The 20,874-nt window shown below is 31.7% G+C and overlaps 5 protein-coding genes across 5 annotated transcripts; 2 read left to right on the top strand and 3 right to left on the bottom strand.

Annotated features, from left to right (window-relative positions):
- Window positions 1–291: 291 nt before the first annotated feature.
- On the top strand, window positions 292–1,257 carry LOC132906590 (ribosome maturation protein SBDS). Its single transcript, XM_060958917.1, has 2 exons — window positions 292–502; window positions 617–1,257. Exons 1-2 carry the CDS (start codon window positions 372–374, stop codon window positions 1,242–1,244), a joined length of 759 nt encoding a protein of 252 aa, XP_060814900.1. The 5' UTR covers window positions 292–371; the 3' UTR covers window positions 1,245–1,257.
- A 543-nt stretch (window positions 1,258–1,800) lies between these two features.
- Window positions 1,801–3,523, bottom strand: LOC132906167 (corrinoid adenosyltransferase MMAB-like). The gene is made up of 4 exons (XM_060958073.1): window positions 3,411–3,523; window positions 3,242–3,333; window positions 2,280–2,649; window positions 1,801–2,215 (listed from the first exon to the last, which is right to left on the bottom strand). Exons 2-4 carry the CDS (start codon window positions 3,316–3,318, stop codon window positions 1,982–1,984), a joined length of 681 nt encoding a protein of 226 aa, XP_060814056.1. The 5' UTR covers window positions 3,319–3,333; window positions 3,411–3,523; the 3' UTR covers window positions 1,801–1,981.
- A 730-nt stretch (window positions 3,524–4,253) lies between these two features.
- On the bottom strand, window positions 4,254–11,781 carry LOC132906164 (alsin). Its single transcript, XM_060958069.1, has 14 exons — window positions 11,132–11,781; window positions 9,747–11,069; window positions 9,102–9,668; window positions 8,124–8,493; window positions 7,835–8,036; window positions 7,538–7,718; window positions 7,286–7,452; window positions 7,083–7,192; window positions 6,796–7,007; window positions 6,168–6,725; window positions 5,895–6,071; window positions 5,660–5,828; window positions 5,412–5,594; window positions 4,254–5,322 (listed from the first exon to the last, which is right to left on the bottom strand). Exons 1-14 carry the CDS (start codon window positions 11,470–11,472, stop codon window positions 5,275–5,277), a joined length of 4,608 nt encoding a protein of 1,535 aa, XP_060814052.1. The 5' UTR covers window positions 11,473–11,781; the 3' UTR covers window positions 4,254–5,274.
- A 448-nt stretch (window positions 11,782–12,229) lies between these two features.
- LOC132906166 (dnaJ homolog shv) lies at window positions 12,230–14,630 on the top strand. Its single transcript, XM_060958072.1, has 4 exons — window positions 12,230–12,370; window positions 12,712–13,096; window positions 13,161–13,716; window positions 13,802–14,630. Exons 1-4 carry the CDS (start codon window positions 12,276–12,278, stop codon window positions 13,864–13,866), a joined length of 1,101 nt encoding a protein of 366 aa, XP_060814055.1. The 5' UTR covers window positions 12,230–12,275; the 3' UTR covers window positions 13,867–14,630.
- LOC132906165 (uncharacterized) lies at window positions 14,448–20,588 on the bottom strand. Its single transcript, XM_060958071.1, has 5 exons — window positions 20,328–20,588; window positions 19,830–20,027; window positions 18,172–18,388; window positions 17,742–18,039; window positions 14,448–17,527 (listed from the first exon to the last, which is right to left on the bottom strand). Exons 2-5 carry the CDS (start codon window positions 19,851–19,853, stop codon window positions 16,012–16,014), a joined length of 2,055 nt encoding a protein of 684 aa, XP_060814054.1. The 5' UTR covers window positions 19,854–20,027; window positions 20,328–20,588; the 3' UTR covers window positions 14,448–16,011.
- Window positions 20,589–20,874: the final 286 nt, after the last annotated feature.

Genomic DNA, 20,874 nt, shown 5'->3' with positions numbered 1-20,874 from the left:
AAATATATAATATATATAATATATAATATATAATATAAGATATCGAAGATTTTGTATAAAATTTTACAAAACATTGTTATCGTCGCGCTCGCGTGTTCTGTTACTTTGATAAAATTAATTATGAACTGATTTGCGTATGTGTAGCGTAAACTCATGCGTTTAAGATGTTTCAAAAGTTTATCGATATTAGAAAGGGAGTTGAATATCGAATATGTCAGTGATTCGATTATAAATCGAGAGGTCGAAACTGCATTGGAAACGTTCATACGATATATGTTGAAATTATACACAAAGATCGCAGTACACGACGCAATTGTGCATCTTATATTTCTTAAACCAAAAGACAGTATTATATTTATATTTGTTCAAAAATGTCGAAAATTTTTACACCAACAAATCAAATAAGATTAACCAACGTTGCCGTGGTTCGTATGAAAAAAGCAGGAAAGCGATTTGAAATTGCTTGTTATAGGAACAAGGTTATCTCATGGAGAAATAAACTGTAAGTCTAACCTATACCTATATATTTCGTCCTTATAACATATCTTACTCTCTTTTTATGTACACAGTACATATTAAATTTCCTACTAATCATAATAACAAAATTACATTTCAGAGAAAAAGACATCGATGAAGTTTTACAAACACATACAGTATTTATAAACGTTTCGAAAGGTCAAGTAGCAAAGAAAGAAGATATTGTAAAAGCTTTTGGAACGGATGATCAGACAGAAATTTGTAAAGAGATTCTCACAAAAGGAGAACTTCAGGTTTCTGACAAAGAACGGCATTTGGCGTTAGATTCTATGTTTAAAGATATTGCCACAACTGTTGCTAACAAATGTATAAATCCAGAAACCAAACGTCCATATACAGTGACTATGATAGAAAAAGCCATGAAGGATGTACATTTTTCAGTAAAGCCAAACCGAAATGCAAAACAGCAAGCTTTGGATGTAATTCCTCAATTACAGACTATAATGCCATTAGAACGAGCTCAAATGAGACTCAGAGTTTTAGCCTCAGGTAAAGAGGCTAAAAAGATAAGAGATAAAATAGTAAAGTCAATAACAAAATTAGAAACAGAAGAATGGGATAACGGAACGTTAAATTTGATTTGTTTAATTGATCCTGGACATTATAGAAAGATAAATGAATTAGTAACATCCGAAACTAAAGGTTCTGGATTATTGGAATTACTTAATTTAAAAGAAGTTGTTGAGGGGGATGAAGTTTTGGAATAAATAATTAATTTTATCGAATGTTATCATTTTTAACCTTTACATATATATATTGTATATATATAATTTATTTTCATATTTAAATTTAAAACTGTACATTTATTTACAATATTTTTTTGTTTATATATATATAAATATATAGCAATAAATATATATATAGCAACAAAAATTTGATACAAAATAATAAATTTCTATTTAGCAATCTATTAATGTATATATAATATAATTTTAAAGATCTACTTTATTTTTGTTACTTAGATAAACAGATGTATTTTAATGAAATCGTATATAATTATTTTGAATTAACAAAACATTCTATGAAAGTGACCACTTCATGTAACAATATGTCAAAAAATCTTTGTATAATATTTTAAGACTATACTGTACTTTTAACTTTTTTTTTTTAAGTCTTTATATATAAACTAATATATTATTATATATATATATATATATATATCATTATATATATAATAATTATTATATATATATTAATATATTATTTAATATATTAATCAATTACTATGTACATTTAATAATATAGTAATATAGTAGTACAATATAATCAGTAACTGACATTTATAATTTCTCATTGTAGAATATTTACGATGTGCCTATTTTAAAAACATATTTAAAAATAATATTGCAAAATATTTGTGTAAAGTATTCGGTTATTTATGTTACTTTTACAATAAAAGCAATTGGAAATAGTCTACAGATTTTTGTTTGATAAAGTCTATGATTCAATTATCCTCATTTTTTTCAACCTCTACTCTAGGAATATATATGTTTTCTGTACGTTGATCACACTTTGCTGCAATTCGTGAGGTTGTTATTAGAAAGTTTTGTAATTTGTTTAAATATATTTGTGCTTCCTTATTTAATAAGCCATGTTGAACCAAGGATGCAACATTTCGTTCTACACGTTTGCATATCGCTTTTGCTGAATGTAGCATAGAACAAGCTTTACCACCACCCTAAAATATAAAATGAAATGTAAGATATTTAACAGAAAGTGTAAGATGGAAATGTTCTCTTTACCGGAATAATATATGTTTCCTGGGGAGGTAGTTGATTGGCATATTCTGCTATCCATTCGTCCAAATCATTAATATGTTTACTTTCAAATGCTTTAGTTTTTCCAGGTATCGGTTTTGATATAGCATGACTCAAATCAAACAGAATCATTTGCACCCTCTTTAATTTATCAACATAAGGATGTTCAACTTTACTATCTGTTGCAAATTCCCTTGCCAACCCTATTTGTGCTAATAACTCTTCTGTTGAAACAAGAGCATTAAATGTTACATCATTTTGCGTAGTTATATCTGTGTCTATACTTGATAATTGTAAATCGCTGTCTCGCATAGAAACGTTTTCCTTTTTTGTTACTTTTGATGCTGAACTGCTACTGTAATGAAATAATTTTATGTTGATATCACCTTTGCTAATTATTTATACATACCTTCCGCAATTTATTAAGAATTACATTTATGTGAATGTGCTAAAAAATCATTATTTAATTCATTATTACAGAATACTTTTTTACATTTTTTCTTATCAATGACACAGTAAGGAGATTTATTAAAAAATATATTTCATTATATATAACAAACAAAAGGAACATATAACATGTCTTGACAGTTTTTATAGCTTCCTAGCGTATAATCCAGAAAGAATATATTAACGTATCTTCAAAAGGAATAGATTATATAAAGACAATAATTTCTATATAAAAGTTGCAAATATACCAAATCTGTTAATGTAGCAATTGATGATAAAAATAAATTATAAAACATTTATAGACTAATGTTCATGATATTTAGATGCAACATCAAATTAAGATTTCATACTTATATTATGATAAAGGCTATTAAAGTATAATAAGAAAAAGAATATCACAATAAAATATATATTTTATGGCCCGATATTAATACATGTTATATCATAAAGTATAAAATAAGATTCAGGTTATACTAAACATTTGTCATGTACATAAATACCTATTTCTAAATGATGCCCGTAAGACGGTTTTATACAACAAAACAGGATTTTTCCATACATTTCTAACTACTTCCATATCTTTAATGAATATCTATAACATAAACGTAATTACGTCAATATAGTATGTATTTCTAAGCGTAACAGTTTTAGTTAAAGTAAGAGAGTAACGATAACGACATATCAATCGTTAGATGTTAAGTTACTTCGCGATTTGTGATCATGCTGCTGGTTAAACCTGCGCGTTACAGATGAATTTTAAAAGTTTTGATTAAATTTGCTACATAAAGGGATTATATATATTTACAAAAAAATTTGTATGAATCGAATTTAAAGAATTATTCCAAGAAAATACACATATCTAAATATATATTAAAATATGTAACTAAGAAAAATGTATTTAGTATGTAAGAAGAAAACAACCAGATTTCACAGGCAAACATTTTATCTTTTGAAACGCTTTTTATTTGTATGATTTAAATTGCCTGATTTGCATGTATACAAAATTTTATCAACTATGTGGCAATTAAAAGATATACAAAAATTTTCATGGATTGTTTTAACGACAAACAGTAAATTCCTGAGTGATTAATATCAGAACTTTTCACTAAATATTTAAATTTTTATTATGGGCTCTTTGTCTCTATCACATTTTCTAGCTTTGGAAAACTCCTAAATAAATAATTGGAATCATCTATAGTTATAACAATACTTACATACATACATATGTACGTAACTGGTAAAACAAGAGTTCATTTAAAAATTTTACAGAATGAAATATTTTATTTCATAATGTACAAAATGGTAACTTGATTAAATCAGAATTTAAAGAAAAAAGGGGAAACCCGATACAAAATAAGGCTATGAAATAATAAATAAAATTTAGTAAAAGAAAGCAATAGAATTGTCTCTTAACTGATTTATTAAGATTACTTATTTGGGAAATTTATATTATAGTAAAATGAATTATATTTGTGTATTTAAATTCTAAGGTAAAATTATAAAATACATATGTAATTTATAATATGGAATTAAATGTATTTGCTATTTTTAAACATACAATTTTGTTCGTTTGATACAGATACTTATAAACTATATATAGTAGGCATAAAACATTTAAAATGCATATTCAGTATGTAACATAAAATTCCAATCATCATCATCGTTATATTACTACTTTTATGGCATGTATAGGTTTACAATATTGCACAAAATATCACAATGTAGTTATTATTAAAAACTACAAAATATATAACACAGGTATATCATTTGACATTAATTTTTCAATTAATGCCTTTTAAATACAGTTCATTACATCAATAATATAACAGAATAAAGAAAAATTATTACATAATAATATTATTAAGTGATATTTATGGCAGTTAGATGAATTAAAGAATTATATCATATTGGTATTGATATTATTTGTAGAAATACCAAAAAATCATTTTGTATAATAGCATAGTATTCTTTATATATTTCTAAGTTTTCTTTGAACAATCTCACACAATAGTAATGAATTAATGTTTATTAAAATTTAACTTAAAATGCAGTGATATTTAAAATTATAACAAAATGTTCAAGTATATAGCTGTTCCTATAAACTTTTACTGTATATTCGCTTTCTTGGAAACGAGAAAATTAACATAAATAAAGCTTCAAATTCATTCTAAATGTATATACACTGTACATTAATACTTTTATAGAACATGATATGTAATTTTACTACTTACATTATTACGACCTGACAATCTATCTGTTTCATACATATCATAGTTTCTATTTTTATTAATTATAATAAATAAGTCTAATCACTTTTAATAGTCATAATGCACAAAATTCATTTTACGATGTCTAACATTTTATTAAATTATATTATTTCAACTAAATGTTAGATTTTGAGGTACCTTTTTATCGAGTTGAATGCATATATTTTATTTATTTGTTATATTAATAATATATTATAATAAGTTATCATTGAAACTTGTTTTATATTTTATAATTCTATTTATTTATGAAAATTATCATGTCATGTTCAGTCACCCACATTAATTTTTTCTTGTAGTATTTGGTAGTAGCAGGCCTAAAAGATATATATATATACATATATATAGATATATTGTTTAAGCACTAAAATCTTATATAGAGTTTCTCGCGAATATAATATTTTACCTTAAGGGTAGTGAACATAATTCCAAGTTCTCCATTTTGTAAATAAGGCTCCATAAAATCTTCTATAAAATGTATTTCACTGCCCAATTGTAATACACTGGCACGGACAACAACAAAACAAAACACAGGAAATAATTCATCCATTGTCCATAAATATGTAGTCCCCAATTGTTTTTGAACTGCCTATTATAAAAATCATGTGAGATTTAACAAACAAACAAAAATATACAGCAAAGAAGCTAGCTTACTTGTGTCATTTGTTCAAATGTATTCCTAACGACTAATAACTTTTCTAACGGAGAAAACGTGGTTTTCAATTGTTGTAATGTTTCTATTGCCTCGCTAAAGTACGGTTCACTTTGATACGGTAGTCCGTTTTCGTTCAAATTTATTACGTTCGTATTCTTCCAAAATTTTCTGAAATTATTATTTAAAATTGAATAAAGTCACTGTCATTTTTGTATTTTCAACGATATTACTCACTGATCGATGTCCAAGAAAGCCATTAGCGTTATATCAGGTTGCTTGTTCCATTTCATTAGTCTTTCCCAATAAGCATCATCTTCTTTCTTATTATGTAAAGCATACAGTACAAAAAGTGCTGAATGCACGCGAGGTAACAATATTGGATGAAGTATTGCTGCAGCACTTATAACTTGACTAACAACAAAGTGCAAAGTTAAAATAATGGAACATGATATTGTATAATTTTCATAAATAAATAATAAATTATATAGAAAATTAGTTAAAACATACTCTTCTTCTTCATTTTCTGTTTCTAATACGTATTCTTTACCACCTCGGGGTAACGCCGGAAATAACAGAGTAACTATTTCATATATTCTTGATGTGATACTACGAAGTTCAGACACAGCATGACTGAGTAATAAAGGATGAACTCTTACACCACCATACGTAGCTGTATATACAGCAGCGACTTCTGTTAAAAGCGCTCCTAATGGGTGGAGCGAGCTATCAAACGCTTTAATCAAGTATTTATGAATTTCTCTATAGCTTAGAATTGTAAGTTTATCTCTCCCAAAACAAGGAATTTTATCCAACTCATCAATTACTTCGTTATTTTTCTCTTTACCGGTACTAGTAATTGTCAGAAGCTTTTTTCGTTGTAAAGCTTTTTGATGTGACTTAGTTATTATACTAGCAATATTTTGCCAAACACGTTGTGTCTCTGCAGACTTATCAGTTATACCTATAGCTTTCGAACCTGGTTCAGATGCACCAAGTTGTTGATAACATTGCCTAAATATAGCTTTCCATTTTTGATCTGGTGATACACATAATTTGCCAAAAGATCTATATTAAATAAAAACAAATAAACTTAAAATTACGCTCAAATAAATATTGCTCACAATAAACTACTTACGTCGGTTTCGAATTAGTTTGTATATTTCCGCTAGCTTTATTCATATGTAATGTTGCAATAACTTTTACTCCTTCGTTCCATGCTCCATTCATATTACCTTCTAGTCTGTCACCACTAGTGAAAGTTAAAGTACCTTTACCATAAAAAATACCAGCTGATTTAAATTCACCTTCATAGTGAGTACCATCTTCAAACACCATGACTCCATGACCCTTTTAACATAAACATTTTATTTCAACATTTTGGGCTTATATTTACCAAATTTTGAATTACTTTTAATTATTTACCGTTAAAACGTCTTGCATGAAAACTCCTTCATAGTAAATACCATCTAAAGTTACTATTAAACCACAACCATGTTTCATACCATTACTCCATGATCCTAAGTATTTCTCGCCTGAAATAATATACATACTGTTCAATAAAACAATACTTATTTATAATGATTTAATTTTACTAGAACAACGATTTGTAATCACGTTATAAGTACCTGTCATAATGTCGTCCATAATTCCATATCCCTGCTTAACACCTGCAGCCCATTCCCCAATATAAACAGATGCTACAGATGCCATAAAATGACCTTCCTTTTTAACACCATGACCATGTGGTAATCCGTCTTTGAAATATCCTTCATAAAAGTCTCCATTATTGTATCTAGAATATTTTACATTACCTTCTTATATATCGTATATTTTATTTTATTTACGCTTAGAATTTAAATTGTTATTTAAAAACTGACTTCATTGTCCCATATCCATTCTGTTGACCATCTTTCCACTGTCCTTCGTATACACCTTGTGATGGAATTTCCATTTTACCGGTACCATGAATAATACCTTTATGAAATTGTCCTGCATATTTTCGTCCATCAGACCATTCTAATTTTCCAGAACCGTGCGGCTTACCACTTAACCAGCGTCCTATGTACCAAAATAAAAGATAGTATTTTTCGTATACATATATGTATATTTATGAACCTACAAATATGATACAAAACGCGTGAGATACAATACTTTGTTGTTAACGACATACGAACCAGTATATTTTGCATCTTTGAAAACACTGTGCTTAGTGAATGAGAATGAGCTAGAACGTACTATTGGAGGTACATGTCCAATAACTCTTTGTAGACTACATTTTATGCCATTTTGTAAAGCATACAGCCATTCATTTCGTTCAGAAGGTGTTGGAGTATATAATACAAATGTGTCCTCTGGAGCTACTACTGATATAGCATTCTAAAACATAGAAATACAAACATAGAAAATTGCACATTTGTAAATGTACATTTATATTTGAATTCCAAAGAGGTTTACTTAACATACTTGTACTATTTCAGAGTCTGGTAAAGGTTCTACCCATAGAGTTTTAAGTGGATGTACCACATGAGATGTACCAGTAACATGGATAAATATATCAGTTAATAAAACAAACCAATGCGTAGAAAATCTTCCACAATTAAGTATTGATAAAGGATGTGCTCGTGACTCTCTAATAAGTCTTCTATCAGGAAATCTTAATAAGTCCCCAAGTTTTCCAGAACTTTCCCAAAATAATTTAGTTGCTTCAGCTTCTTTTTGTTGTTTTTCTTGATCATCACATATTTGTTCCCACTTTATTAAAGCTTCTTGTAATCGTTCTACACCCATTCTTGCACCATTACATTTCATCAAATTTAAAACCATATTCTTATATCTGTACAAAGATGATGTCTGTTATCATAAATAAGAAAATAGTAAATCACTATTATATTTAAGATGTTTATAGCAATATTAATTTTTTAAATATGTTTGACATAATGTAAGAATATAATTCCTTAAACGATCCTTTATAACATAAAGAATAATTTTTATTTTTGAGGCAGCAAATTCATTGCCTCTTGTAAACTAATAATCTTTTCTTATAATTATTTTGTTAATTTTTAATAGTTAAAAAATAATGATAGCTACTACACTTACGTGTCTAAATATAACTGGGAGGAAAGAAGAGAAGAAATGAAGAGGAGACTAGAGATTGTGGGCAAAAAGATGAAATGCATAAGAGCGGAAGTGGAGGAAGAGGAGCAGAATCTGATCTGATAGTGACTCAGATAATTGCTCTCAATGTAATCAACGAGAGAAATACTCTTGAGAGCAACTCGCGATAGTTTTACTCTTAAGTGGATATGTACCTTAAGACAATTAGGTTGTAAGGCTGCTAAATAAAATGTAAAATATAAATGCAAACGTAAATGAAAATTTAACTGGAAGTTATTCAAAGCATAGATATGAAATAAATAACAATACATATTTAGATATATTTACCTATTCAATTTATGTAGTGGATGTTGTAATGCCATAGTAATTGTAATTTCATCAGCAACTTTTTTAGTTTCATTAGCTTTTAATTTATCCATAAATAAATTTGTTATTACTTGTGGTATTTCAATTATTTTCGCAATATATGTAAATCCACTCAAAGAAATTATGTCACACACTGCATTTAAGTAATATTTATATACAGTAATATATTCTTCAACATTAGCTATAATTGTCACTTCATATGCTTCACCAATATGATTAAAATAATCCCATAAACTAATAACATTTAATACACTGAAACTTAATAACTCAGTATAACATCGACATAATGTTTCATAAACATTTGATTCCTGCATAGCACCTCCTCTTTTCTGGAATGGCCTAATTAAATTTTGGTAAACAATTAATATTTCTTCCAAGAAGATTTGTTCACTTATCAAATCCTCAGAGATATTTATCTTAGGTTCATTTATCACAGAACAGCAACTGTAGTTACCAGAGCTAAAAATTTGTTGGGGGCTGCACTTATTGCTTGTCTCAATATCAAGTTGGAACATTTCACCAGTTTTGCTGAAACCACATGATAGCTTTTGTGAGTAAATTGAACTCTCATTTCTTATTGATACTTTTCATAATTAAATTATTTACCTTGACTGCCCAATAAAGTATAAACCATGATGCATCATAACTAAACTATGAAAACTACCAGCTGCCATGTCTTTAGCTCTTTCATTTGGAAATAATTTCGTAGTAAATAAACGAGGTGCACTCTGATACACATTCGATTCCAATGTCACCTGTTTATGGTTATTCCTGCCCCAAGCAAAAACTCTTCCATCTAGAGTTAGGGCAAGAATATGAAATGCACCACATGAAATTTTTCTAAGTCCAGTATTACTGAGTTTTGCCACCAAAATAGGTCGCGAGCGTTTAACAATATCTCCTGTTCCTAATTGTCCATATTGAATATCACCCCACGTCCAAAGTTCAGTAGATAGAATACTATTGCCAGTACGAGTTAATGTACTGATTCTTTCATTTAATCCCTGTTGAGACAATTCATGCTCAGAGGAACCAGTACTTGATGACCAAGGAAATTCTTCACAGCGTAAACTGAGTGCCAAACTGGTAGCAGCAGGTTTTGGATATTCTTCTCCTAGTTCCAAATGTTCACTACTATCATCTTTAAACTCATTTATATCTGAACCTCCACTCATATGCCTGGATAATGTAACAACTTTACCTCCCACGTTTTTCACTCCTTCATATACTAAATTAGCTACATTAGACACATTTTGTTTTATTAGTCTAGTCGGTCTTTCAATGTTATCTAAAGGTATATCTTCTTTAACACTTCCATAAGATGAAACCCATGATAATTGTCTGGTTAAGAATTGCCTTGCAGCTTCTGTATTTATAAAAATAACATTCCTTTTTTCTTCTTTTTCAGAATCTATAGGATTATTGGCACACAGTTCTCCATTTTCTACCACTTCAGAAATTTGTTCCTTTTTACTGTTTTCGGCAAATGAAATCTCTTGTTCTTTACTAGCAACAGATAAAGCGCTAATAGAATTGGTTGAGTGATCTTCGCTGGATTGCTGTACATGAAGTCCAGTAGGACAAGTATCCGATGATGTTAGACTTGTAGGACTTAACAGCACAGTGTTGAGACACTGAGGACACGAATTAACGAAAACTTCTTCTTCTAATTCATTCTCGCTGTCAGTATCATCTTTTAAAGCTTTTGGTGTTTTTCTCACTGCAACTACATTAAAGTTTGAACCACATGCAACAGCAGACACAGTTCTACCCTCGAAAAACTTGACCTTTTTAGGCTCTGTACTGTTAATATCTATTTGAGATTGATTTCCACTAGCCCAAAGTTGTCCGTTTTCTGTTACAAATAACGCTGCTTGATCACTAACAGCTATTGATTTTACTTTGACAATTTCAGTTTCTTGTTTATATCTGTAATGGTATAAATTATTTGAGTATAATGTAAAAATACATAAAGATTTTATGGAACCTACCCATGACTGCAACATTTAACTTCTTCTTTTAGAATTATTGTATCAGCTACACTCATATCCTGAGGATTTACTTTCAAAACATGTCCATTATTATCTACAATAAATAAATAATCCGAATTGGATGCTATATCGATCACATCAAATTGAGCCCTTTTGAAAACCAATGACGGAGGACTGTTCTCCAAAAATGATACCTCTCCATAGTATAGACTGTTAGTAGTTGTTGCTACAAAAATGTGATCTTTAATGGTAACCAGTCTACAAATTATGCCATTTGGTTGGTCACCGAAAATGTATGATAACTTATCAACACCTCTCCATAAATGCATGTGTTTCTCCATTTTGTAGGATGTTTGACAGATACACTATGCATAACCTAGAGATATCTTATTTTAGAGGATAGTGTTTTTAGTCAATAATGCTTTCGTCATGTGATTCTTGACTGAATCCCTTTCACTGAATTTTCGTGCAAGAGTACTCGAGGGAATTTACATATTGACATGATTAAACTAATGATTTCCTTATTACAATACCGAGAGTTGGTTTAACAACACGTACCACAAACCTCTATAGTACACTTTACTTTTGCTACACTGTTACTGACACTTTGATACCCAATTTGATCTGTCACATGATCAATTTACTATATTGGAGGGGAGGGAGTAGATTTTTATTGTTAAGTGTGGTTTTCAGTAGAATTATGATGAATATTAATAATTTAACTTTATTGAAATAAGATTTAGGTGCGATAAATATTAGAAATCTTTGTACTGCCAGTTGTATTAAAGCAAAATAATTTTAAAACAATTTTACATAACATTTCACCTGTTGCATGCTAATACTTATTATATTCATCTAAGAAGTAGGAATCAAAGATTTATCTATAATAATAAAATATATAATTAAGTGTCAAAGGATTAAGTTTATTGGAAACTTGTTTTATATTTTTAGAAATAGTGCTGAAGTATAAAAAAATCTTATACCTGTGTCAAATTTAACCAATCATTTTTTTCTGCTAAACGTTAAATCCAAACATTTTCGTTGAATATGTACGCGCCTAAAAACTCATTTATCGTCGATCAAAGTCGGATAAATTGAATTCGGAGCACCCACCAATCAGGAGCACCCACGATCCTAAGCTCCGATGTTTGTTGTAACGTCTGCTAGAATGGCAGCAATAAAATTGATTTGGTCTTTATTCATAAATGTAATGATAAGTGTAATTCTAACTGTGGCAGGGTAAGTGGAGAGAACCTTGTCTATGCTTATAAAATTTAATTATTTTCAATATCGAAGATATTTGCTTTATGATAACTTTATAACCTTTTACTTTGTAAACCATCCACGGAAGCTATTAATATGAAAAGGATTAAATAAAGTTTAAAGTACGTTTGTAGACTGACTTCATTATTTATGTTTTTGCGTTAAGAATTCTACTAAAAAAATATTACAATCTTGTATAGTAATACATTCGTATAATTGATGTTGAAATGATCTAACAATTTAGGCTGCTAATTTGAAGTGTTTACAGTATATGATAGATTAGAAATAGGAATTAAAGTACGTATATATCTTTACAGGAGAGATTTTTATGCCATTTTAGGCATACCATCGACAGCAAGCCAACATGCGATAAAAAAGGCATACAGAAAATTGGCAAAAGAATTACATCCTGACAAAAATAAAGACGATCCGAATGCCTCTCAGAAATTTCAAGATCTGGGTGCAGCTTACGAGGTTCTGTCAGATAATGAAAAGAGAGAAATGTATGACAGATGCGGAGAAGAATGTTTGAAAAAGGATGGTATGATGAATAATGCTGATCCATTTGCAAGTTTCTTTGGTGATTTTGGCTTCCACTTTGGCGGAGAATCTCATCACCAGCAAGAAACACCTAAAGGATCTAATATCATAATGGACTTAGTAGTTACTTTAGAAGAATTATATAGTGGAAATTTTATAGAGGTAAGATTTTATAGTTAATCGAGAAGATACGTAAATGGGACGTACAAAATTGTTTATCTTTCAGATAACAAGAAATAAGCCAGTTACGAAGGCAGCAAAAGGAACAAGAAAGTGTAATTGTAGACAAGAATTGGTTACTCGCAATTTAGGAAATGGAAGATTTCAAATGATGCAACAATCAGTTTGTTCAGAATGTCCAAATGTTAAATTTGTTACAGAAGAACGTGTATTAGAGGTTGAAGTAGAACCTGGCATGGTAGATGGACAAGAAACTAAATTTATAGCAGAAGGTGAACCACATTTGGATGGGGAACCTGGAGATTTAATCTTAAAAATACGAACACAACCACATCCAGTTTTTGAAAGAATTGGTGACGATCTATATACAAATGTTACTATATCTATGCAGGACGCGTTAATAGGTTTTAAAATGGATATAGAACATTTAGATGGTCACAAAGTAGCTATTCAGAGGGATAAAGTAACCAAACCGGGAGCTCGTATTAGGAAAAAGGGAGAAGGCATGCCTAATTACGAGAATAATAATCTTCATGGCACCTTATATATCACATTCGATGTTGCTTTCCCCGAGACAGCATTCACTGATACTCAAAAAGAAGGTAAGTTATTTTAACATATAACGTTCGTGACATATAACACGATCTGTGTTTGTGTTTGTTCAATCTTTCTTTACCCTTTACGCAGAAATAAAAACTCTACTACAACAAGATTCTGTAAATCGAATTTATAATGGAATAAGGGGAAATTAAGAACTTTAAGTGTAACGTATGTACAAAGTGACAGTATAAAATGTGCATACGACCGAGGTGTGCGTGTTGACTCAGTGTGTTTCTATACCAAGTGGTGCTTTCGCTTCCTTGAAATGTGGGTACCAACAGGTTTGGTAGCCAACCATCAGGTCAGTTGAAATGGATACATGTAGCAAACATAATAACCATTGCAAGTACACGTACTTCCTCTTTGATTATAAGAAACTGGTTATATATATTATTGCCAATTACTTACACGGATGTCAGGAATGGTTGTGCGGTTTATTTAACGAAATAAATTATTTTTCGTTTAACACGCGCGGGTGATGTATGAGTGTTTTACATGAACAGAAATTTTGCATTTAAACAGTGAGAGATACTCGATGAAAATGTTTTTAAATATCAAACCTAGTATCCAATAATAAAGTATTGTATTACGATTTTTCTATTGACATTATTCGCAATAAAATGTACAACACCATCCGTCATCGATAACTCTAAATCAATCATTTAATGTGCAATCATTTAAACTTGCGTTTTAAATATTTATTAAAAATGTTTCACATTAAATTGTACATTAGTTTATACTTTATAAAGGTTTTATTTCAGTACCTCTGCGTACACTTCATTTACAAAAATTAAAGTATAATTCTTTCGTCAGATACAACACAGTATGTTGTAACGTTTTGTTGCTTTGTACACAGCAACCTTAAAATCTTTCATAAAAAGGAGGCCATAAATAAATTATAATTTTTATATCTTTATACGTAATTCTAATGTACTTACCTATGTAATTACCTGTAGTTTTTGTTAATTTATAGTTGAATTTCTATAACTATCTCAAGTATGTCACCGATTCGTATTACAATCGTATTAAAAATTAGTGCACAAACATTTTATTACGAATTATTACGATGCTTTTAATTCTATGCAACTCTGTATTCGACCATTGAACGATCGAGCTTGCATTCATCTCGTTTTAGCACAGGTAAAAGAAGTTATTTGCATTGAACCAAAATCATTGAACGATATCATGGTCCTATCGAAAAATATACGCATATGCGTTTCATGGTAAATATTTTCTTTTTAAGGGAATGATTAACCAGTTTGACACTATCTTAAGACAGGCATCGTTAGACCGATAATGTGACTTCTCTGCTTCTCTTGTCTCAAAATAATAAATAAATTATTTTATGCTTTTTTATAGCACAGATATATAGATCTGTAGCATAAACGTGAAACAGAAATAATAAGTAAGTATTGGAGTTACATCGTTCTACGTGAATTTAGGAAAATCATATACAATATACAAACGTTACTAATTAAGGTTTCAGAAAATACAATCATAAGAAGATAGTTGTTGGAGTTGAAGGCTAGTTAGATCTTTCGGTAATTACAGGACAATAGGACCATTGCTGCAAAGCCGTAATTTTACGTAATCAGTGTTTTTCGTCGAACGCATATTATTGTAAAAAGACGAATGAAGTATTTTAATAGGAGGAAGTGTGCGAGTCGCGTCCAATAATTAAAATACTAGCACATATTAGGTCTTTCTTTGAATTTAGTTGAAAATTATTCACAGTATGCTTAAGTATGCTTAACAAATCAAACGTCGTATTTAAAAGTCGCTGTCATTTGCTTCGATATAAGAAGAAAATGTATTTTTGTAACATAAAAGAATCGTATCTCTCTGCAATTGCATTTTTATACATACGTCTGTACACGTACACTTGTATCCCATAGTAGACTGAACGCATGTATATATGGTCAGGTTTAAATTCAATAATATCGCTGCACCACGCCAATCACGTTTACTTACTACTTATTCGTGTATTAACATATTACACTGTGCGTATTTATTATTATCGTACACAATAAAAACGATACTACTATTAGTTGACGCTTAATTTGTTAAGTACGAGATTACCGTGAATCACATCTTTAAAGCAAGTATCTTATCACAGTGTGACTTTTTCTTTTTGTACCAGTACACTGGCTACCGTACTAATTTCGTTCGATAGTCATTCGAGAGTCTTTTCGTCGAAGTGAATTTCTAAAAGTTTTCGAAAAATGAATAGAAAAAAAGAAGAAAGGAAGAAAGGAAGGAAAGAAGAAAAAAAAGATGATAAAAAGAAGCAGATCAAGCTACAAACAATAGCAGTATAGCCTCATATTGAATTCATCGACACAGGCGCTTTGTTTTCCGTACGCGTTCAATCTGCTAACAGATCCTACCAACTTGTTGGTCTTACTCTCGTTTCTGTACCGTATCGTACCCTCGAATATCGCGTCACCAGGTTCCGTTTGAATCGTGATGGTGTAATCGATCAGTTGGTTCTTTTCACCCTCGCCCTTCCACGCTTTCGCTGCTTTAATTTCTTTCAATTTCAAGACCGCGCATTGTACGAACTTGTTCAGCATGTTATTCAATTGCGAGACCAAAAAGACTGCCTTGTCCCGAAGACTTTCGTCATCCGAAGAAACATCGTAGCTGTTATGACACATGCACCAATGACTAGCTATACCCGCCATGGAGCATGTCCTGTAGTCAGGAATCGGCAAAAACCAGCTGATTCCACGGGGCAAATTCTCATCTTTCGGCATCGCTCGAAGTCGGGCCTTAAGACGCGGTTCCTGCAGATTTTCCGAATGCAGTATGTCCATCAAGGTCTCGTGCAAGTCGAAAGCTGTTGTTAGACTGCGCGTGTTTCTTCGGAAATTCGCCCAAGCTACTTGATACTTTTCCTTCCACCATCGAGGCATCACCACGAACACGAACGGAAGGCTGTCCTCCATTCTTCCTTGATAAGTCTGCCGAAAGCTGCCCCATCTCATGCCATGGTCGCTCATCACTATCAACGCTGTTTGATTTAGCAACCGTTTCGCGAACAAATGGGTGATGAGGTTGTAGTAGGAATCGTCACCTAATTGCGGATAGTTGAAGAAATCGTGGGTGAGGCTGGCTTGCCAGATCATGGCGAAGTATGGGTCCCTGTAAAATCGCGAGGCGAATTTCTTAGCGTAGTCCAGTAAGTTTTCAAACGTTTTTCTGGTTCCCACGCAGAGATTCGCGTTCAATTTGTGCGTATTACCGATATCCTTCTCGGATGCGATACAGAATGGTCTGAGATAATAGTCAGTCGGTTGAACTCGGAAGCCTCGTTTTAGATAATTGAAGGTCGTCATGCCGCAGGCATCCTCGCCGAAACCCGTTCGATAACCAGATGCGCTGAAATTTTTCCAAATAAACGGGCAGTCGTCGAACGTTTTATCTTTATTTTGCCAACATAGATCGTGCAGTTCTTTCTCGGACAAGCCACTTAAGACTGGCACTAAATTCGGATACGTGTTATCAGCCACTTTGGTGTAACCCAAAAATTCAACCGCTCCAAGTTCTTTCAACGCGTGGACAGTATTCGGCATCATACGATGAAAATTTAGTCGTGAAATCGAGTCAAGGCCGATTATTAACACGCTGAGCTGTTCAGTTTTCATAGTGGTCGCTCTGGCTCGCTCGTACTTGCTCTCTACCGATTGGAAACGAGGTACAAACGCGTGATAATCCTTGTATATCACCTCGTTGTTGCGCGAACATTCCACTTTCACAAACTCGGTGTTTACGGCCGTCGCGTTTTCGAATTTGAAACACTTGTTACCGTACCTATAAATACGAATTACGAATATCAAATAAATATATTACGCTTGAAATTAAGAAACAGACTAAAGCGATAAAAACGTATAACAGAAATACGTATAGCGGATTTAATGCTGTTACGGTTTGCTATAAAATTGCACGTGGTTCGAACAATGCTCTATAAAATAAAATAAGAAATCGTAGACGATCGATAAAAATAAGAATGATCAGTCTTACTGACGTAACAACGTTATCTTCGTCCTTCGTTCGCCAGAACGGGCGCCAGCAGCAATCGATTTCCCCTGAATCGTTGTAAAAATGGCCGATCGCATTTGGATTTACGTAGATGGCTGTGTCGTTTGAATCGACCAGCGGTAAATGACTTCCGTGCTCGCAAATAAGTGGTTTTTCCTTCTCGATAAATCGCGTAATCGCCGAATCGAAAGGATCCATCGCTGGAATTCGACAACCTTTGTTGCGGACTATGAAACCGGAGTTCGCTATGGACGCGAACAAAGACTTCAATTCTACGTAATTGTCTGAAAATAAAGTATACGTTCGTCGTTCGTTTAATTAATTAATTAATTAATTAACAACGACAAATGACAGATGTTTAAACGAAGTCCTCCTAGTCCTATGCTTTTAGTAAAAATACGTATAGGTAGGTATACCTTGCGAGGTATCGTTGATAATGGCTCCATACCGTGCCGCTCGAAACTGTTCCGTGTTGAACGTGTTTATTACGATTAACGATACGAATAGGAAGATCAGCAGCCCTATCAACCATTTTTGTAGCCGCGATCGACTTTTGTATATTTTCTTATGCAACTCGAAGTTAAAAGCGTTAGGCTCATTATCTAGCGTTTTTTTATCGCCACGAAACAGTATCTAAAAATAAAAATTATCGGATAAAATAATTAAATTATTTAAATAAATTAGTTAAATAATCTTGCTGATATCTTATTCTCAGAAAATTTCGCTCGCGTCTCATTACGTCCTCCTTATACATATTTCTATTCGAATGATTTCTCTTTGGTTTGTTTCTTCAAGAAAGAACACGATTCCGTATATTAGGAAGAATATTAGTATAGAATATATAATATATGGAAGAGTAAAAGTTCTGCTTCCAGTAACTAATTCGATAAATAGAACAAGAAGATTGACATTTATAGATTAACATTGGTACTTTTAGTAATCGAAGCTTTTATCATTCAAGTTTCTCGTTTCTCGTTTCTCGTTTCTCGTTTCTCGTTTGTTATGCGTATGTTCGGATCTGAATATATATCTTTACATCGTATATTTTTATCTTTCTATATCATCCGATATCCATGCGGTATATGTAACGACAAGAATAAGTAAGAAAGAAGAAGTAATTAAGTGATTTAAGTTCAGCGGACAAGTTGTTGATTTATTATTAATTTTCATCTGAATACACAATTTAATCTAAAGTACATAAAAAACAGACAAAATAACAATCAAATTGGAAATGTATACACACGATAAGTACAATTTACTCGTTAATGATGAAAAGGAAGTATTCTTTCATTTTTTCAAATTTAACTTAATCAACTATAAACGATAACTTTCAGATGAGAAACATCTCACAGGAAGAACAATCGATAGAATCGAATATTATATTTAACTTAAAACATCTTCGTTAAACGTTCGAATTTAAAGGTAACGAAGTTTTCGAAAATATAAGAGAAGATTTGAAACTTTCAATGGGTTGACAGCGTGAAAATCCAATAAATCCATATTGAAGAGTTCACTCTCTTTCGTTTTTATAAAATCGCGAAAAGAGCGTATTATCGCATTCATCGATCGAAAAAAATACACGATTATCAAAAGACGAGAATCGATCAAAATTTGTCGTTGACTTCTCGTAAATGTGAAAATTTCGTTAAAAACGTTGACGTAATTCTTGTAATTTGGAATATGTTAAATAGGGAAATTCTGCTTAATTTCGTTGTATCTAGGCGAATAATCGCGGTACAACATTGATAACAAGATCGGTTGGTGGTATTGTAAATTATGAAAGTATATCCGAAGAGCTGGCGGATTACTCGAGTCGCGAGAGAGGACAAACGAATCGTTCGACTATTAAAAGTAACGTCTCGCTTGCTTTATTCCCTTTGGTTTTCACGTTCTTTTTCAAATATTTCAAAAATACCTGTTCACCGTTATCATTATAACCGTTATTATATTAACGCTATTATTATATTCAAACTTTATCGTTGGATTGTTTATCGTTGGATTCGCGTATTGTTGATACAGTTCGGAAGGAACGACAACGATAAAATATCGCAACTTAATAATATTGGTAACTTACCTTATTTTGAGATTGATCGCACATGCCAGGGCAACCTTCCTTGCTAATCACCTTCGAACGTTTGAAAGATATCGAAAACAGGTACACGCATCATCCGATACCCAGATCTTATCGTGAAGAGGACTATTCGAGGTCGTTATCGTGGCCTTTGATATAGATTCAGATTTCTGTAATTTACGACTAGTCCTTCCCGTCGAACTGTAATATTCGCAATCATGCAAGAAATCACACCGACTGGAAAACATAAAATTGCGCTATCGCAAAATATTGCGTTATCTCGATCGTAAGTTAAACAGAGATAGGAAACTAAGAGAAAAAGAGACGAAAAGCGTAATTACAGGACAAATAAGAAGAAAGAAACGAGACGGGAAAGAGAAATGCGAACGAAAAATTACGCTGTACTTTACGCATATTATTAATTCCGATTCTAATTTGAACGGTTAGCTTTTAATTTTTTTTTTCTTTTTTCTTTTTAACAAGCGAAATTATCCGACTTACCGATGGATTCCTTCGATCCTGCTTTTTCCGCCGCTTTTTTCACCGTCAGCCTCTATCGAAACGATCCCAAGTGCAGGCATCGTTGAGTAAATCTCACTGAGCTTTTTAACAGGTTTTTTCCACCATTTCATCGCATCTCCACGATTTCCACGATGAAAGTTCGCTCGGTTCGGACCACTGGATTTTTCGCCAGTAACAAAAATGGAGAAACGTTTGCCAACCGATTCGATGATTGCTTGGAAGCGATACGTCCGCTTAAAACACGTCTGCACGATGGTTGCACCTGAAAAACTCGTGCTCTTTGGACGCAAAGGGGATTTGTACGCTGGCTATTTCGAACGAGTACCAGGCCGTTAACAAGCTTGCGTTTCATCTATAAGCGAATACTCGGCTTCGAATTTCTTTCGGCTGTTTCTTGCGAGAATTTGAAAAATCTGTAAATTCGGCTTACTCGTTTCTCCTTTAAAGATACTTTGGCTCGAAAATTAAACGATACAAGTATGATTATATAATAATATAGGCGATGTTTGTAGGAGATTGGCGATGG

Source organism: Bombus pascuorum, chromosome 4, assembly GCF_905332965.1.
Source record: "Bombus pascuorum chromosome 4, iyBomPasc1.1, whole genome shotgun sequence".
In the NCBI taxonomy this organism is placed as follows: Eukaryota; Metazoa; Arthropoda; class Insecta; order Hymenoptera; family Apidae; genus Bombus; species Bombus pascuorum.
Note: the sequence above shows the minus strand (reverse complement) of the source record. Positions and strands in the feature narration are given on the sequence as shown.

Bases quoted from the DNA above. Each gene is read 5' to 3' on its own strand.
- LOC132906590 (XM_060958917.1), top strand. From the start codon at position 372: ATGTCGAAAATTTTTACACCAACAAATCAAATAAGATTAACCAACGTT. The intron at 503-616 runs GTAAGTCTAACC...ATTACATTTCAG, and splicing joins ATCTCATGGAGAAATAAACT to AGAAAAAGACATCGATGAAG.
- LOC132906166 (XM_060958072.1), top strand. From the start codon at position 12,276: ATGTTTGTTGTAACGTCTGCTAGAATGGCAGCAATAAAATTGATTTGG. The intron at 12,371-12,711 runs GTAAGTGGAGAG...ATATCTTTACAG, and splicing joins GTAATTCTAACTGTGGCAGG to GAGAGATTTTTATGCCATTT. The intron at 13,717-13,801 runs GTAAGTTATTTT...CCCTTTACGCAG, and splicing joins CACTGATACTCAAAAAGAAG to AAATAAAAACTCTACTACAA.
- LOC132906164 (XM_060958069.1), bottom strand. From the start codon at position 11,472: ATGGAGAAACACATGCATTTATGGAGAGGTGTTGATAAGTTATCATAC. The intron at 5,595-5,659 runs GTAAGCTAGCTT...TTTTTATAATAG, and splicing joins CATTTGAACAAATGACACAA to GCAGTTCAAAAACAATTGGG. The intron at 5,323-5,411 runs GTAAAATATTAT...TATATCTTTTAG, and splicing joins TTATGTTCACTACCCTTAAG to GCCTGCTACTACCAAATACT.
- LOC132906167 (XM_060958073.1), bottom strand. From the start codon at position 3,318: ATGGAAGTAGTTAGAAATGTATGGAAAAATCCTGTTTTGTTGTATAAA. The intron at 2,650-3,241 runs GTATTTATGTAC...ATTTCATTACAG, and splicing joins CGGGCATCATTTAGAAATAG to TAGCAGTTCAGCATCAAAAG. The intron at 2,216-2,279 runs GTAAAGAGAACA...TTTATATTTTAG, and splicing joins AGGAAACATATATTATTCCG to GGTGGTGGTAAAGCTTGTTC.
- LOC132906165 (XM_060958071.1), bottom strand. From the start codon at position 19,853: ATGTGCGATCAATCTCAAAATAAG. The intron at 18,389-19,829 runs GTAAGTTACCAA...TTTTATTTTTAG, and splicing joins GCGATCAATCTCAAAATAAG to ATACTGTTTCGTGGCGATAA. The intron at 17,528-17,741 runs GTCAGTAAGACT...TCGTATTTATAG, and splicing joins GACGAAGATAACGTTGTTAC to GTACGGTAACAAGTGTTTCA.